Source organism: Dromiciops gliroides, chromosome 1 (assembly GCF_019393635.1).
Source record: "Dromiciops gliroides isolate mDroGli1 chromosome 1, mDroGli1.pri, whole genome shotgun sequence".
In the NCBI taxonomy this organism is placed as follows: Eukaryota; Metazoa; Chordata; class Mammalia; order Microbiotheria; family Microbiotheriidae; genus Dromiciops; species Dromiciops gliroides.
The window spans coordinates 529,564,118-529,579,501 of record NC_057861.1 but is presented as its reverse complement, the minus strand read 5'-3'; the positions used below and the strand labels follow the sequence as shown (position 1 = coordinate 529,579,501).

Sequence of the window (15,384 nt, the reverse complement as noted above, 5' to 3'; positions counted from 1 at the left end):
TTTTTCAAAATTTCATTTTCCAAATTTTCTTTCCCCCTCCCTCATCTCCCCCCACCCAAAGAGAGGAAGCAATTTGATATAGGTTATATTTGTTCAGTCATGCAAAATATATTACCACAGTAATTATATTGTGAAAGAAGACACAGACCAAAAGGGGAAAAATTTTTTAATGTTAAAAATAGTATGCTTTATTGAATGCAAAATATTAAAAAAGAAATGTGTACTGCAACATTACTGTATTCATTATAATTTAATCATTAATGACTACTGTTGATAAAAATAATGAACAGATACTCAAATCATAGCTTTCTCTATGTTCATCCATTGAATTACTATAGCCTAGTAATATCAGGTGGTACTAATCTATCGGAGTTATTTCTTTTATGACATGATCAGCTGGATCAGTATATGTTACACTTTACAACTCTAAACATTAAAAAAAAAAGTGCTCACATATGGAGATCTCCAAAAGAGCATCTGCAATACTAACTACTCATTCTCTGCAGCTTTAAAAAAATTCATTTGTATTTCTTTGTTTTGTTCATAAGGTGAATCAAGTTACTTTTCATCTCCTTGGATTCAGTGGTTTTAGAGTATAGTAGATTGTAGATGGGTGTGAGTAAAAGGAGATGGAAGATTGCTAGTATTAGTTTGCATTCTTGGTCCTTCTTACAGCCTGCAAGACAATGGGTACAGTTGGTGAAAGGAGTCGCTTATTGCTCAGCTTCAGAGGAACCTGAAACAAGAAAGAAGAACAATTTGAGTGCAATAAATGACAATTTCCTAACAATGGAGATAAAGAGAAATGGTTACAAATGTTTATGATATTTTGTGGAAAAGAAGATTATACAAATGAAGAAAAACTAGTTAGAATTGTCATGCAAAGAAGGGTTAAATTGATATGATTGTAATAGAGAACCTATGTAGGTTTGACCTCAGAGATTATCGAAAAATATAAGAAATATGTATTAACTATATACTCTGATTTTATTAATACTAGTCTATTGTGATATAGAATCAAAAATCTTGCTGAAGAGATTTTATTCACTTCTATGACTTTTAACCGTAATTTTTTCTGTAATAAAACAAAGGAATTAAAAGGGTCTACTACTGTTTGATTTTCAAAAACCATATCGTTTGCAACCAAGAATTTTGTATTATTTTTATTGTTATTATACCTAAATCAAATTATTTAGGTAAACAATGACACTTTCACTGTTACTCTCTTGGCTTTCTATATATTTCCATATTAATAGTGATAAAGTTAATTCTAATAGTCTTCTCACAATAAATAGGCAAACTGTTTAATTAAATTTGTCTATATGGCAGAGGTCATTCCTCTACTTTGAAAATAAAATCATCTTGATTCAATAATCCCAGGTATTTAGAGAAAATATGTGACTCTTCACCTGTGTCTCTTTACAAGTTCTGAAGGAAAATTCTTGCATGAGTCGGCTAGTAGCAACTTTCATACTCATAAGTGCAAATCTCATCCCAATACAGTTTCGGGGACCAGCACCAAAGGGCAGGTATACATAGGGGTTGATGCTTTCCTTGTTTTCCTTGCTGAACCTGGTTTTTCAAAATTTCAGGAGAAAAGAGGTAAATGGAAAAAAAAAGAAAACCAAAGACTTGTCAAAAAAACAAGGAATCTGACTCTGGAAGAGATGCATCAATCAATAAACATATATTTAGTACATGCTTTGTACCAGGAACTGTGCTAAGTGCTGGGGATACATAAGAGAACAGGTTCAGTAGAATGATAACATCAGAAATAGAATTGCAAGAGGTTAAAAGAGACAGCATGGCAGAGCAAAAGGACCATTCCAAATGAACTCTCCCAAGATTCTCCTCTAAATAACTTTAAAATAATGTGTCAAATCAAATTTAAAAAAAAAAAAGGATGGGCTGAGACTATTTTCCAGCACAGGAAAACTTAAGAGGTCAGAAGGAGAGGCCTGTGTCACACAAGTAGAGGTTGGACAAAAGAATAACATAACAGTGACATCAGTGATGGGCCTTAGAGGTAGCCATCACAGCAGGAATACAAGGAGCTCTCACTGCCCATAGGAAAGAGATTCCAGGGAAGTCCTATTCTAGGACTAGGCATGGGATCAGGCACTATTTAACAACTCCATTGTCCATTATCTAGTTCCAGGTCCAAATTCCAGGGAGAGGAGTTCTGGTAATGAGAGAATAAAAGCCCCACTACAGTGAGCACCAGACTGCCAGCCAGGAGATAAGGGATCTCTTCTCCCTGAATCACACTAATTTGGAAGCACTGAAAACTTACAGGACCCAAAAATTAACTGTCAAAAGAGAAGAACAGAAAAGCCTAAAGTTTTGGAAAGTGGATCCTCACCCCAGACCTGAAGTGAACAGGATTCAACTTTAACATAACATGTAAAGTCAAGAAAAAAACCTGGAAAAAAATGAGCGAACAAACAAACAAAACCTGACCATAAAAATACATATGAGGATAACAAGGAAGTTCAATATCCAAACTCAGATGAAAAAAAATATGTGAAAAAAATGTACAAGCCAAACCTCAAAGAAAACTCCATATTAGTCAAAAGCCCCAAAATAATTCCCAGAAGAGGGAGAGACTTTTTGTCCTTTATTTAGAATTTTATTTTCCCCCTATCACATGTAAAAATAATTTTAACTTCCATTTTTAAAACTATGTGTTCCAAATTATCTTCCTCTCTTCCTCCCCAGTCCCACTTAAAAATGCAAGCAATTCTATATAACTTTTACATGTGTAGTCACGCAAAACATTTCCACATGAATCAGGTTGTGAAAGAAAAAAGACAAAAAAAAAACTTAAGAAAAAAACTAAAAATATATGCTTTAATCTGTATTCAGACACCATCAGTTCTTTCTCTGGAGATGGATCACATTTTTCATAAGTCCCTCAGAATTGTCCAGGATCATTGTATTGCTGAGAATAGCTGTCATTCACAGATGATCATCTTACAATATTGCTGTTACTTTGTATACAGTACATTTCATTTTGCATCTTCTCATGTCAGTCTTTCCAGGTTTTTCTGAGAGCATCCTGCTCATCATTTCTTTTAGCACAATAGTGTTCCATCATAATCTCATCCCATAAGTTGTTCAGCCATTCCCCAAAGGATGGTTATCTCCTTAATTTCAAATTCTTTGCACCAGAAAAGAGCTGCCATAAATATTTTTGTACATGTAGGTCCTTTAACTTTTTGTTTTTTATCTCTTTTTGGATACTGACCTACTAGTGATATTACTAGGTCAAAGAGTATGCATGGTTTTATAGCCCTTTGGCCATAGTTCCAAATTGGTCTACAGAATATTTGAATCAGTTTACAACTCCACCAACAGTGTCTTAATGTCTCATTTTCCCCATATCCCCTACATTTGTCATTTTCCTCTGCTGTCCTATTATCCAATCCAATAGGTATGAGATAGTACCCTAGAATTGTTTTGATTTGGGAGACTTTAAAAGGAAAAAATATTTTGCAAATTAAATAAGAGCAGTAGAGGAAAAATTAGAGGGGAAAATGAGAGTAATGCAAGAGAATTCTAGAAAGAGGACTAAGAGCTTGGTAAAAAGAAGCACAAAGAATGACTGAGGGAAAAAATTCCTTAAAAGTAAAAATGTCCAAGTAAGAAAAAGAAGAGTAAAACTCCACTGAAGGAAATAATGCCTTCAAAATTAGAATTGGACAAATGGAAGGGAATGAGGCCATGAAACATCAAGAAAAATATATAATGAAGTAAAAAAAAATGAAAAACTGGAAGAAAATGTCATATAACTCAACAGGATATCAACTGACCTAGAAAATAGATCAAGGAGGGGGCAGCTAGGTGGCACAGTGGATGAAGCACCAGCCCTGGATTGAGAAGGACCTGAGTTCAAATCTTGCCTCAGGCACTTTATACTTACTAGCTATGTGACTTTGGGCAAGTCACTTAACCCTCACTGCCCCACCAAAAAAAAGTAAAAAAAAAAAATAGATGAAGGAAAAAAAATTTTTAAACCCATATTCAAATGAAAAGGCTTAGACATATTTCTTTTTTCTTTCTTTTTTTTTTTTGTGAGGCAATTGGGGTTAAGTGACTTGCCCAGGGCCACACAGCTGGTAAGTGTCAAGTGTCTGAGGCCAGATTTGAACTCAAGTTCTCCTGAATCCAGGTCCAGTGATTTATCCACTGTGCCATCTACCTTGCCCAAGACATAATATTTCAAAAATTAGAAAGGAAAACACCCCAGAAAGAAACAACTCAAATATTGTGCATCCACACTCAAGATCACATAAGGTTTCGCAGATACCAAGATAAAGGAATGGAGAGCTGGGAATATGATATTGCAAAAGGCAAATAGCTAGGATTGCAACCAAGAATTACCTACACAGAAAAACTGAATATAATCTTAAAGAGAAAAAGTGAAATAGAAGAATTCCAGGTATTCCTGATGAAAAGCCCAGAGATGAATAGAAAATATGACATTCAAATACCAGATTCAAGACAACTTAAAAAGGTTAATCCATTTACATTCACAAATGGGAAGATGGTATTCTAACCTACAAGAACTTTATTATCATTTTAGGGTGGTTAGAAATGTGCCACTTGGAGATGATCTCAAAAGAAAAATAGAAGGCTGAGAAAGAGAGACATACTAAGAGAATAATGAAGGGAGAAAAACAATGGGGAACATCAGCTCACTTAAAAGAGATACACAAGGAAGAGTTTTTTCCAACATAAAGGAAAATGAGATAAGGGAAAAGAGAATATTTATCTCACTCATTTGTACTAGTTCAAAAAATGAAGAATGTGCATGCAAACTCAGTTGGATATAAAAATCCTTCTTTCCCAACAGGGAAGTAGGAGAATTGGATAAGAGAAAGCAGAGGGCAGGGATAAGAAGGAAGGTTGATTAAGTCAGACAGTAGACAGCAGTAAAAAAAAAAAAAAGTCTTTTGAGTATAGTCAAAGAAAAGAGACAAAAAGAGAGAGGAAAAGGGAGGAGGAGAAAAATGAGGAGGAGCAGCAGGAGGAAGGAAAGAGAAGGAAGAGGAGGAGGAGAATTAGAAGAAATAGAAGCAGAAGAAGAAATAGAACTATTAGAATTAAGAGGAGGAGAAGGAAAAGAGGAGGAAGCGGAGAAGGAAGAGGAAGAGAATGATGAAGAAGAGAAGAAGAGGAGGAGAAGGAGAAGGAGAAGAGGAAGAAGAAGAAAAAAGATTAGAAGAAAAATTAATATGATCTTGATGCCTAAACCAAGTAAAGCAAACACAGAAAAAGAAAGCAATTGGCAAAGTCCCCTATTGAATATGAATGCAAACTTTTTAAAATAAATATTTAAATAGTACCATAGAGACCACAGTAATATGTCACATAGATTATTACAGTCAGATAGGACTTATACCAGGAAAGTAAGACTATTTAAATACAAAAGACTTTTCACACAAATTAAAGTAACTCTAAACAATTGGAGAAATATTGACTGCTCATGGGCAAACCAAACCAACATAATAAAAATGACAATTATATCCAAATTAATTTATTCAGTACCAAACCAATCAATCTAAGCAAGACAAAACAAGGATTCAAACCCTGATCCTGTCTTCCACTTCAATGCACTGTCTCAATTGACCACATTAAGCAACTTTTTCTGTTTTGGGGGGAAAAAAAGTTTGTACCTTTCAGGACGGAACTCTTCTGGTTCTGGCCAGTATTCTGCATCACGATGAAGGACAAAGGGTGGAATCATCACCACTGCCCCTTTTGGAATTGTAACTCCATTGATCTCAACAGTTTTCTTAGCAACCCTTTCAATCCTGCCAGCTATGGGGAACAGCCTGAGATTTTCATGTATCACCATGTCTAGGTACTCCATCTGTACCAGGGCATCATATGTGACTGCTTCCTGCAAAAAGAACCAACAGTTCTAAGTACTAAGTTCTAAATGCTGAGATAACATACCACATCTGCCATCAAACACAGTCTTAGAAAGAGTCTATGATAACTCCATTGGTCACCAAATGTTACAGTAATACCTTTGGGAAGAAAACTACAAACAAAAGTGTGTTTATTATTAGTAGTAGTAGTAGTATTCTTACTATTGCCAGTGAAATGTTGGAAGTCATAGTCGTTGTTAATGTGCTAATGAAGACACAAATTCTGAGCTCTGTCAAAGTGAGATTTGTGTGTGTGTGTGTGTGTGTGAATGCATATGGATGGACGGAGAGAGATACATTTTCATAAAATGAGCCTTTTGAGACCAATTAAACTCCTGAACCTCCATAAAAGGAAGTTGTGCCAAAATGAATCTTGTTCTCCTATTCTTCTAGTTCTTCTTTTGGAACAAACCAAGCCAATTATGAAACTAGGGTGGAACAAAAGCAACCTCTGTTAAGTTTACTTTAGATACACTTGAAACCTGAGAAGAGCCCTTCTGTGTCTTCATTGCTCCTCAGCTTCTACTTCTTATCTCTGCTTCTCCTTCCTAAACTGATTACCTCCTATCCAGATTCTTAAAGTTAGGATGCTCTGGCAGCATTTCATAACAGTTTAATATTTGACACATTCAAGGGACTTCCAAACAGAATAGACTCAAAGAAATGCATCTGCAAGGGTGGAATTTAGAAGATATGCTTGGTGTGGAGTCAGAAACGTTTTCTCGGATTCCCTCACAGTGTATAACATACAGAGTTATTTATTTACAAGGGCAACTCTTATCATATTGTTTGGTTATAAGAGTTCTCTACAACTTAAAGAATATTATGGGGTTTGGAGGGAGTATGGGGGAATCACTGTTTACTAGTCATCACCTAATTCCAAGGAAAACATCCTGACAACCTGCAGAATAATAGAGAAAATTAGTAATATACAAAACAAGATGTGACAGAATCTGTCCCCACTTTTATGTGCCCTTGGTTGTTCTTAGCACCATAATAGGGGCTCAGATATGATTTGTTAGATGGCCAAAGATCTATAGGGCTATTTTAAAGAATTTATCTCCTCTGCATTCCTACTGTCACCTCTGTAGCTTGAAACTCATAACTGTTTAAATAGTCTATTTCAATATGTCCTCAAGACTATCTCCCAACTTCATAGGAAAATGACTATTTCAGTGTTCACATGGCAGTTATTAATCTACTTGGTCCAAGAATGATGGAAAAGGATGATCCTGGTGCATCAAAAAGAGGTTCCTGGATATGGAAAACCCCTAATTTCCACTCATAAAACCTTTTCTCTTGTGACAACAAGAAGAGTTTATAATCCCTGTTATTAGTCACGTTAGAGAATGAATGAGGAGGCAGCTAAGTGACACAGTGGATAGAGCACCAGCCCTGGATTCAGGAGGACCTGAGTTCAAATCTGGCCTCAGACACTTTATACTTACTAGCTGTGTGACCCTGGGCAAGTCACTTAACCCCAATTGCCTCACAAAAGAGAGAGAGAGAGAGAGAGAGAGAGAGAGAGAGAGAGAGAGAGAGAGAGAGAGAGACTGAGAGAGAGAGAGAGAGAGAGAGAGAGAGAGAGAGAATGAATGAGAATCTAGGAGGAGGAGAGGAAAGGAGAGTGGAGAAGGGGAAGACGAGCAAGGGACAAGAAAAGGGAATATGCAAAGGGAAAGAGACTAATTGAGGATTAGAGAGAAGACCCAAAGTCTCAAACATATTTAGTATCAGAAGAGATGAGAAATGAGTACCATTGAGAGCAAATGAGCTTTTTCAGAATTTTTTCAAGGGTTAGCACTAGTTGTTGAGGTATTTCATTCTTTACAAGAAGAGCATTGTGTAAACTTATAGTTTCTCAAGATCCCTTTGCCTTTTCAAACCCTGAAAATTTTCCAATAATGGTCAAATACCCAGTAAGCATAAGTGATTTTGACGAAGCTTCTACCGGGAGATGAGGCAATTGGGTAAATAGGAAATAAATTGGGAGAGGTGTGTGAATAGATTTGTTCTTTCCATCTGCTCACCTTGTTGGGCAAAACTGCATCTACCTCCTTCTGAAGTTTCTCCTGGATCTCAGGGTGGATGGCCAGGTTGTAAAAAAGGAAGGAGAGGACTGAGCTGGTGGTTTCATAGCCAGCAAACAGAAAGTTAAGGGATTGGGCCAAGATTTCTCCATCACTCAGTTCTGAAATAAAGGCAAGGGAGATAGTCAAACAAAGTCATCATACCTTTCTTATATCATTCAGACATATCACATGAATTTAAGAAAGGCATCTACCCGACTCTCTAAAATACCTAGAAAAGATCAGAAATACTTTCATCAATATGGAAATTTTCAACCAAAATGCATCATCACCAGGCAGGAAAAAGGTGAAGTCTAACAGGAGTTGTTCAACCTAATTTTCCTATATCTGTTCTTTCCACACAACTGCCCCATCCTCAGTTGTTGTACCCTGATATAAAAGTGAAATTTCATTTCAGAGAATTCTCTCTTCTTTCTAACATAATGTTTCATAAGAGTGATATATTGGAAGGCTCTACTAATAGTTGAGAGGAGAGGAGATAATCACCTGTGGTAGGGTGATTGTACATAGCATGAAGCAAATATAGAGGAGAGATGGGGGAAGGGAGGTCACAGATCTTGAACTGAAAGGGACCACAAGAGCCATGTAATCCAATACCTTAATTTTTCAATTCTGTGAACTGATGCTCAAAGAGGTTAAATGATTTCTACAAAGTCTAACAGGCATCAGAGATAGGATTTGAATATAGCTCCCCAGGTTTCAGAGATTATGCTCTTTCCAAGGTATCCCATAACATTCTATCTCTGATGGGCTCCATATAGGGAAGGCATCCATAAAATAACAAAAAACATTGATTACATTTACATAGTGCTTTGTCTTTATATTTTACATCCATTATTTCATTTGACCACCATAGCAAGCCTGTGAAATTGCTATTGCAAGAATGCTTCTTCTCACCATTCTTCAGATAAAGTAACTGAAGTTCAGAGCAGGAAGGTGACTGCTACAAAGTTACTGAGCTAATACATGGATGAAGCTGAGACTAGAATTAAAATATGATGCCTCACTGAGGGTGAGTTCTTGTAAGAATGCTTAGGTATGAGATGCGAGAAGCTACATCCTACTTATGGCTAAATGAAATTAAAACACAACTTGAGACATTTGCCCATGAGTTCTAAATTGCAAAAGACTCTTTTATCTCAGAATAGTCTCTTTCTTTTCTTGTTTTGATGTTCAGTTGTTTTTCAATCCTGTAGAAATATTTCTCAGCCCATTTGGCATTTTTTTGGCAAGGATACCAGAGTGGTTTGCCATTTTCTTTTCTAGCTCATTTTAAAGATGAGGAAACTGAGGCAAATAAGGTTAAGTGACTGGACCAGGTCAACAGATGGTATCTGAGGACAGATTTGAACTCAAGTCTTCCAGACTCCAGGTCTGGTTCTCTGTTCACTATGCCACCTACCTCCCCTGCTAACTGAGCACAAATAAGCATGGTCTAGGCCAGACAATATAGGAAAATGATAGGTTTTAGAGATAGAAGAGAACTGAGCTATCATCTAGCCTAATACCCTGTTTTTACCTAAGAGAAGCAATCCCAGACAAGTGAAGTGATATACCCAAGGTCACACAAATACTAAGTAGCACGGTTAGCATAAGAGCTCAGATTTTCTCTCTTTAAAAAATATGGTTTTGGGGGGCAGCTAGGTGGTGCAGTGGATAAAGCACTGGCCTTAAATTCAGGAGGGCCTGAGTTCAAATACAACCTCAGACACTTGACACTAGCTGTATGACTCTGGGCAAGTCACTTAACCCTCATTGCCCTGCAAAAACAAAATAAAACAAAACTATATATATATATATATATATATATATATATATATATATATATATATATATATATATATATATATATATATATAGTATATATATATATATACTATATACTATATATATGGTTTTCTCACCTCACCATGCCTCATTGTTTTCCTGGATCTTAGATGAAAAATGGATTTTAGTGTCACCATGTAGGCTTCAAACTAATTTGACCAATCACAAATTCAAATATAATTGCAAAAGTTGTCTCCATTTTAGCTCATCCTACAGATGTCAAACAAGCATCTCTCTAGGATATCTAGGTGATACCACAAAGTGTTGGACTTGGAGGTAAGTCAGATCTGAGTTCAAATCCTACCTCGAAGTTTTACTAGCTGTGATCCTGTGCAATTGGCTTAAACTCTCTCAGACTTAGATTCCTCATCTCTAAAATAGAGATAAGAATGACAGCAAATACACAGAATTGTTATGAAGAACAAATGAAGTGATACATGTAAATATACGTGTACATAATGAAGTGATACATGTAAATATATGTGTAAATAATGTATATATATATATACATATTATATATAAAGTATTCTGCAAATCTTAAAACCCTGTAACATCATCTTTGTACTCATTGACATTGCTATTATGATTTGGTATATCATAATAAAAGCAAATTAGAAGCTTTTCATACTTCCACAGATACTGGCTTCAAGACTATAATTTGTGACTTTCATCATTTCCAATTTACCTTTGTAAGAATGAGCTTCTGGATTTTTAGAGATCTGAGAATCCATCAAAAGCTGAAGGAAATCTACCCGGTTCTAGAAAAAAAATTGAAAATACTAATACTGAGAAAACACTTGAGAACACAGAAATTAGCTATGAACACAGAAAATTAATATCCCTACTGCAGGATAGACAAGTGAAAATCTGTTTGATTAGAGACACTGTGCCTTCATCTCAGTGGAAGAATTAGAATTCTGGCATAGGCACTTCCACACAGGAATCTGGAAGGCCAGAGAGTCTGAGTCTCAAGTGAAGAAAATGAGGGCTTAAAATCAGATTCCTAAACTTTAGAAGATTCTATCCCAATCACCAGGCCAGGAATATAGAAGGGAAATAGACACTGGATAACATTTTTTTTTAATGTTAAAGCTTTCAGGAAATGAATTTTCTTAAGTCTGACAGAAAGGACGGAAAGATAATGCTTCAAAGGTTTATAATATCATTGATACCATTGATCACAATCTTACAATAACTTCATGGCTGGTTTTCCAGGATCACTATAGGAAAAGAAATTGATCTCACTATGGTGAAGTCATGGACACAGCTCTTCAAACTCAGCTAGATTCATCCTAGGTCAGCAAACATACAATGAACCAACATGCCCAAGCTTCAAGACTTTGTAGTTTTCAAGGGTTAACAATAGCTGGTACTTTTCTGGCCTGGTCTTTCAAGTATTAAGGGTCATAACTATTCAATAAAAAGGCCTTAACAGCCAACACCAAAGTGTGACTCTAGTGGGAGGTATAGTGCTGTTGTGGGGAAAGTCAGAGGCTAACCCTTATGCTTACTACCCATGTGATCTTGGGCAAGTCCCTTTCAGGTCCTAGAGCCTCAGTTTCCCAATCTATAAAATGAGGGGGTTGTATTAGATGACTTTGGGATTCCTTCCAGGTATAGATTGAATATCTTATATATAACTTTGCCCAAGTCACTTTTTGTCCCCAGGCCTCAGTTTCTCCTTCTATAAAAATGAGGGGGTTTAATCAAGACTTGAAAAGACTTATAATGAAATATGTTTCCCCCCTCTTGGCAGAAAGGTACAGGAGGAGACATTTTTCAGATGTGGCTATTGTATGGAATTATTTTACTTCGCTATGTTAATTCATTACAAGGAAGGACTTGGAGGGGTGAAGAAAGAATAAGGTGAATGGTGGAAGAATGATAGTAATGGAAAAAAGAAAAAGAGAGAGAAAAAAGAGTGTCAATTAAGCATTAAAAATATGTGGATAAAGGGCAGCTGGGTGACACAGTGTATAGAGCACCAGCCCTGGATTCAGGAGGACATGAGTTCAAATCCGGCCTCAGACACTTGACACATACTAGCTGTGTGACCTTGGGCAATTCACTTAACCCTCATTGTCCCCCCCAAAATTATATATGTGGATAAGGCCAGAAAGAAGTCCCAAAGAGGGCATAGACAAGCATGGCCGTTTTAAATTTAATGAATACTTTAAAAAGCCAAGAGGTATAATTGAGATTCATTCTGTTATATGTAACTCTTTGTCTATTCTTTGTTATGTAGAAATGTTTGTTGGTTTATCAAATTCATAGTAATAAAGAAAAAATTTTAAAATAAAATTAAGGGGTTGAAGTAAAAATAAAAAAAGTAAAAATAAAAAAGGCCTCAGAGTAGGAGCTTTGTAGGAAAATGAAAAAATGTTCCGAATTTGGGCCAAGAGACCATATGGGCAATTTTGAATACAACATTACTGGCACAATTATTATTTTTGTGACCATTCTTATATAGCACTTGGTATTGTTATCAAGGCCTGTTTTAGGAGTCTATAAATAAAAGAGAAAGATATTGTCTCCCTCTTTGGATACTGCTAAACATCATATACTAATTTGCAGCATAATATTGGATATGTGTCTTATCCCATCTATGAGGTTGTGTGTAATTTAAGATTCTAAATGTGGATTCTAATCTGTTCCCCCAGTTTGGGGGAAAACTGACTAAAATCACTGATAAAACAAGTTTAGGTTTTTAAGGGTTTCTTGAAAAATATAAAGAAAAAGATTGAGAACAGAATTCCAACAGCCTGGCATTCCTATCTTTCCTTAAATTTCCTGTGAAGTCCTCTGCTGCCACCACCACCATCAAGTCAGGAACCCAAAAAAGCGAGAACTCTCTGTGCAGGCTCTCTTTCCTCCTTCCTGTCTCCTCCCAGAAAATAGGAGGCTCTTTGTCCAGAGGGGCGGTTTTTTGTCCTTATGAACAACGCTTTGACATTAGTCTTGCCTTCTGAGGCATTTTCCTCATGCCACAGCAAGTCTCCAGTAGGTGGCATCATTCCAATCATTACAGTTGTAAATTATTTGAGAATAAGGGCAATGTTTTTTCTCTCCCAGAAACACAGAACACAAGGTCTGGTAAACATTAAATAATAGGTATATAGAATTAGAGCCATGAGTGAGCTTAGAAGCCACCAAGTAACACTTCTTCATTTTACATAAAGTCCTCAAAAATATCTGACAACTGAAATTGAATACACACAAACACACACACACACACACACACACACACACGAGCATCAAGTGAAATAGAGCACAAGTTGTTGGGGTTTGTTGGGTTGTTTGTTTGTTTGTGTTGCTCTACTCTGAGGATTAAGAAGACAACCATTTATAATGGACAGATATTCATATTATAAACATTTGAGAGATGTACTTACCTTCTGTGAATTTTTCTTTCGTTCTTCCTTTATTTTTGTAATTGAATTTGCTAAGAAGTCCATTGCCTCTTTCGGAAATATGGTTACATCCATTTTTTTAAATAAAGGAACAAGGAATGGAAAGAGCACTGAAGAAAAAAATTAATTCATATGAAATCATAGAATTTTATAAGTGATGCTATCACCTTTATTTTGGAATGTAGATGGAAAGATGGTACCAGAAATACAAATTGTAATATGGCTTACTCATTTCTTTTTTTAGGTTGCCGATCATCTGTGAACTGGTGGGGGACAATGAAAAGCCCAAAAGGGGCAAGACATCTCTCTCTCCAAGATCAGGTGTCCTATACCCAATCTGGTCTTCTAGGTTAACTGCTAAGCTACCTATGACTGACTCAATCATCAAATAATTCCTTTTGAGGATTTAGATCAATTGCCCTATGAAAGTATTTCCTCTCTAACAGAAATTAAGAACTGAATCCCCAGAATTCTTGAGATTGTATTGTTAATCCTCTGTGCAACAGTTTCTTCTTCTGTTAAATAAAGAGTTTAGATTTGATAGCTTCTAAGTTTCCCTACATCTCTAAATCTATGGACCATTTTATTGACTTATCTTCAGGAATGTCAGAAGCACTGAATTGTTAATTATTCATTGATGTTATGAAGAACCAACTTACTGATTGTAAGTAAGAGTGGGTCCAGAACATTGAATCTAAATAATTTACTGATTTCTCTGACAAAGGGATCATTCTGGTTATTCAAGGAATCAATATTGACACCAAATGAAGTGCTGGTGATCACATCCATGCTGTAGGCCCCAAAAATCCTGAGAAAATAAAGAAAAAAAGACTCAGAACAAGCATTGTATCTTTTATCTTTAAGCAAAGACATGAAGTGATCTGAACCAGTAATGTCAAACTCAATAGAAATAGGTTTCACTAAACCATTCAAAAGGATACATGTGGGCCATATATTGAAATTAGAAAAACATATATAAATATTACCTATATTCTACTGTATTTTTATTTTATTATGTATTTCCCAATTACATTTTAATGTGGTCTGGACAGGTTAACCAAATGTGCTCTCTGCTCAAGCCCACAGGGTAGATGGGACAGACTTGAAAATGGTCAGTAGTATCTGTTAAGTAAGATTTTTTAAAAAACCATTGATTTACCCTCATCAATTACATAGAAATCCAAAAAGTATTTATAAATAAATGAGTGAATGAATGATGATAGCATGAACATTCATGGGACAAAATGCACAGCAGTGCTGTGGCAATATTTCCTCTTCCTAAGCTGTAGGAAAAGATTTGGTTTCCTCATTTAACCAGAGGTACATTTTCCTCCCCACAGTATGAATACTCTCTACTTTCAAATAGCCTATCATTTACTAAGTATTTTATGCCAGGCACTATTCTAGGAAAAGGAGAGATGAAAAAAAAAAGTTAAAACATTCTCCTGCCTCAAGAAGCTTCTATCAAATAGGGATAGTATATATACATACATACATACATACACATATATATAAACACACACATACATACATGTATGTACATACAAAGAGATATGGATATATATGTCAAGATTAACAAGAGAAATACAAAAGAATTGGAAAATGCCTTCATAGAGGAAGGTAGTAACAGCTATACCTTTAACTCCATATTCTCCTGTTGTCTTCAGATTAAATACACTATCATTTCCACTCTTATCTTCATGTCTTTCTTAATAAATTAAATCACTCAATACATTATTTTTTATTGACAAAGCCACAATTGGTGGGATTTCCATGGATGAACATCCCCCAAAGGAAGTTAAGAAAGAATGGTCAGGGGGCAGCTAGGTGGCACAGTGGATAAAGCACTGGCCCTGGAATCAGGAGTACCTGAATTCAAATCTGGCCTCAGACACTTGACACTAGCTGTGTGACCCTGGGCAAGTCACTTAACCCCCATTGCCCTGCCAAGAAAGAAAGAAAGAAAGAAAGAAAGAAAGAAAGAAAGAAAGAAAGAAAGAAAGAAAGAAAGAAAGAAAGGAAGGAAGGAAGGAAGGAAGGAAGGAAGGAAGGAAGGAAGGAAGGAAGGAAGGAAGGAAGGAAGGAAGGAAGGAAGGAAGGAAGGAAGGAAGGAAGGAAGAA

At 36.0% G+C, this 15,384-nt stretch overlaps 1 protein-coding gene across 1 annotated transcript in view; it reads right to left on the bottom strand.

Moving 5' to 3' along the window:
- Positions 1-535: 535 nt before the first annotated feature.
- The window catches only part of LOC122736797 (cytochrome P450 3A24-like), a 36,315-nt gene continuing 21,466 nt past the window's right edge, over positions 536-15,384 (bottom strand). Inside the window, exons 7-13 of the mRNA XM_043979189.1 lie at positions 13,923-14,071; positions 13,246-13,373; positions 10,539-10,611; positions 7,967-8,127; positions 5,679-5,905; positions 1,410-1,572; positions 536-736 (exon numbers count right to left, since the gene is read on the bottom strand). Coding sequence (XP_043835124.1) covers positions 647-736; positions 1,410-1,572; positions 5,679-5,905; positions 7,967-8,127; positions 10,539-10,611; positions 13,246-13,373; positions 13,923-14,071 — 991 coding nt within the window. The 3' untranslated portion in view covers positions 536-646. The remainder of the gene's footprint in view (positions 737-1,409; positions 1,573-5,678; positions 5,906-7,966; positions 8,128-10,538; positions 10,612-13,245; positions 13,374-13,922; positions 14,072-15,384) is intronic.